This window comes from Orycteropus afer, unplaced genomic scaffold (assembly GCF_000298275.1).
Source record: "Orycteropus afer afer isolate SDZICR_OR568_19922 unplaced genomic scaffold, OryAfe1.0 scaffold00033, whole genome shotgun sequence".
In the NCBI taxonomy this organism is placed as follows: Eukaryota; Metazoa; Chordata; class Mammalia; order Tubulidentata; family Orycteropodidae; genus Orycteropus; species Orycteropus afer.
In genome coordinates this window covers 15,088,041-15,090,820 of record NW_006921620.1, presented here as the reverse complement: position 1 = coordinate 15,090,820, position 2,780 = coordinate 15,088,041, and the positions used below count along the sequence as shown (strand labels likewise).

General features: G+C 37.6%; 1 protein-coding gene across 1 annotated transcript in view; it reads right to left on the bottom strand.

Annotated features, from left to right (window-relative positions):
* Positions 1-2,780, bottom strand: part of SLC35A3 (solute carrier family 35 member A3) — a 53,650-nt gene that overhangs the window by 9,312 nt on the left and 41,558 nt on the right. Inside the window, exon 5 of the mRNA XM_007936096.2 lies at positions 1,375-1,493. Coding sequence (XP_007934287.1) covers positions 1,375-1,493 — 119 coding nt within the window. The remainder of the gene's footprint in view (positions 1-1,374; positions 1,494-2,780) is intronic.

The window sequence follows — 2,780 nt, the reverse complement described above, 5'->3', positions numbered from 1 at the left end:
TATCCTTCCAGCATACCAAAGATAACTATCCTTTGCTACCTTCATCTACCTTCCAGGACCTTGCTCCTTGTAGTTTCAAAACCTCTAGACAAATGGAAGAAGGGTCTGTAAGGGCAATGACTTGTATTTCATTTTTGTATCCTCCAGTAAACATTCAATAAGTATTTTTTAAAGATGAAATTAGTTACTTGGAGCTTTCTATTAATCAACCTTGAAATATTTCAAGTTATATATTGTGGTGCAGTGAATTACTTGGTATGGCTTTTCTAGCCAGTCTTTGTGACTCCCATAGATTACTTACTGGGTGCGACCATTCAAATAAGGTGTATGGAACGCTAATGTGAGGACTGGTTAGTTTTGCTACGCTGCTGGGCTTAAAATGAGCCCTCCTAGAGGCAGAAGAGGGGATCTCACTGCCATCAAGAGAGAATAGCCGGAGGTGGAGTGGAGCAGAGTGCATCCTTGGACCTGAGATTCCTGTGCTGGACCTCCTTGGCAGAGTCGCCTAGCAGAGAGATGGCGGCAGAGGAACCAAGAGGCACAAGTGGGGTTCATCTAGGTGTACTTAACATCAGAGCTACAAGAGCTTTGTAACACTCTTGCCAGAGCACAGCAGAGGCCGTGCTGAGAAGCCAACAGCCAGAGATGCATGCCTGAGGGCACAGAAGAGGGGAGACTGGCCTGATCAAAGAATTGTATCCTGAGAGCTTTTCTGAACCTGAATTGTAACCTGTTACCACCCTAATAAACCCAATGATCGTAACTATTGCCAGTGAGTTCTGTGTGGCCATTGCAACAAATTATTAAACCCAGTAGAGAAATAGTGAGTGCAGTGGGAGGGTGGTGGCATGTCTGGCCTCATAGGAATAAGCCTTGGGCTGCTGACTGTGATTCTGTCTCACCCTTGTGAGGTTGGCTGAAGTCAAAAGATGCTGCCTTTGTGCACTTTTTGCATATATAAACAAGCAATTTGACAGGAATATTCTAATATGTAATTACAATATGAGGCTTTAAACTTTAAATCTCTAGATCTACTACTCCTTAAGCTTCAACTGGCTGACCAGACAGTTGTATAATGATATAAGCTGTAGAAAACTCAGTTATTATATTTGCCTTTAACTTCAACTATTTTATTTTGTTAACTATTTTCATCATGTTAAATTTAGCAATTCCTTCCTTCACAATCCCTTTTCAAATAGGTTTACATTTGTGCATTAAAACTAGTTCTATTTTAACTTCTCTGAATAAACTAGATTAATCAAAAATACAAGAGGAGGGATATTTTTTCTTGTATCAGTTCAGCAGTACCTACTTCAATTCTCTATATTAAAATGAAGTTCATTAGCATTAAATATAAAACTTTAAATGTTTTACCTGAAGAACAACAACTATCCAGGTCAGTTGGTTATATCCCTGAAAAAATCCATTCTTTGATACCAATTCACCATCATAAATGTATACACCCATTAATCCAAATATACTCCCAAAGAAACCTAAAAAAACATATAAAGTTGGTCATATGTCACTTAGTTTGTCCAAAGAGATACTTATCCTTTGATAGTCTAAATACTTTCATATTTAGCTTTTCCTTTATGATAAAATTTGATCACTTTATTTTTATTTGGATATTTATATAAACTTAACAAAAGTATACTTACAACTGCAAAACAAAGATTAGGAATATAAAAGAGAGTAGAGATTACTAACTTTGGAGCACTAAAAACAATACAATGTAAAAATTACATGATTGCATGGCTGTCCCATAAAACTTCTGCAAACTTTTGGTATATTTCATTTTATCTTGGATCTTCCTATTGCTGAGTCTAGATTTTTATATATTCATATTCAAACATGCATATATACAACTCAGATACGTAGTACAGCATTTTCCCTTGTTGTTGTTATGTGCTGTCAAGTTGGACCCGACTCATAGCGACCCCTCCTTGGGTTTCTGAGGTAGTATCACTACAGAAGTAGATTGCCCAACCTTCCTTCCGAGGAGTGGCTGGTGGGTTTGAACCACCAGCCTTCTGGTTGGCAGTCAAATGCCTTACAAGAGCTCCTGCATTTTCCCTTAATTTCTAAAAATACAACGAGTACTACTGAAAAATCAGAACTAAGAAATAGTTGCTCATAGGCAAAGCCAGACTGTTCTTAGTGAAGTATCACTATTAGAGAAAGTAGCTCAGTGAGAGTAGGGACTATGTCTTGTTCACCACTGAATCACACACCTCTACATCAAAGCCTGTTACATAATTATGGAATTTAACTGATTTTCAGGAATACTTGTAGGCTATCAATAAAGAAATGGATGCCTACCCACCTTTTCTGGGTAGTTTTTAGTAAGATATGCAGCCAAGGAGTACAAAGTGAAGTAGTTTTCTGACATTGTGAAAATGTCAGTTCTACCCAAAGCAATCTATACATTCAATGCAATCCCAATCCAGATCTCATCAACATTCTTTAGGGATATGGAAAAACCAATCACTAACTTTATATGGAAAGGAAACAGATCTTGGATAAGCAAAGCACTATTGAAGAAGAAGGACAAAGTAGGAGTTCTCACACTGCCAGATCTCAAAACCTACTATACAGCCACAGTAGTCAAAATCGCCTAGTATTGGTTTAATGACAGATACATAGACCAATGGAATAGAATTGAGAACCCAGAAATAGATTCATTGACCTATAGTCAGCTGATCTTTGACAAAGGCCCAAAATCCATTAAATGGGGAAGAGAATGTTTGTTTAATAAATGGTGCTGGCAAAACTGGAGATCC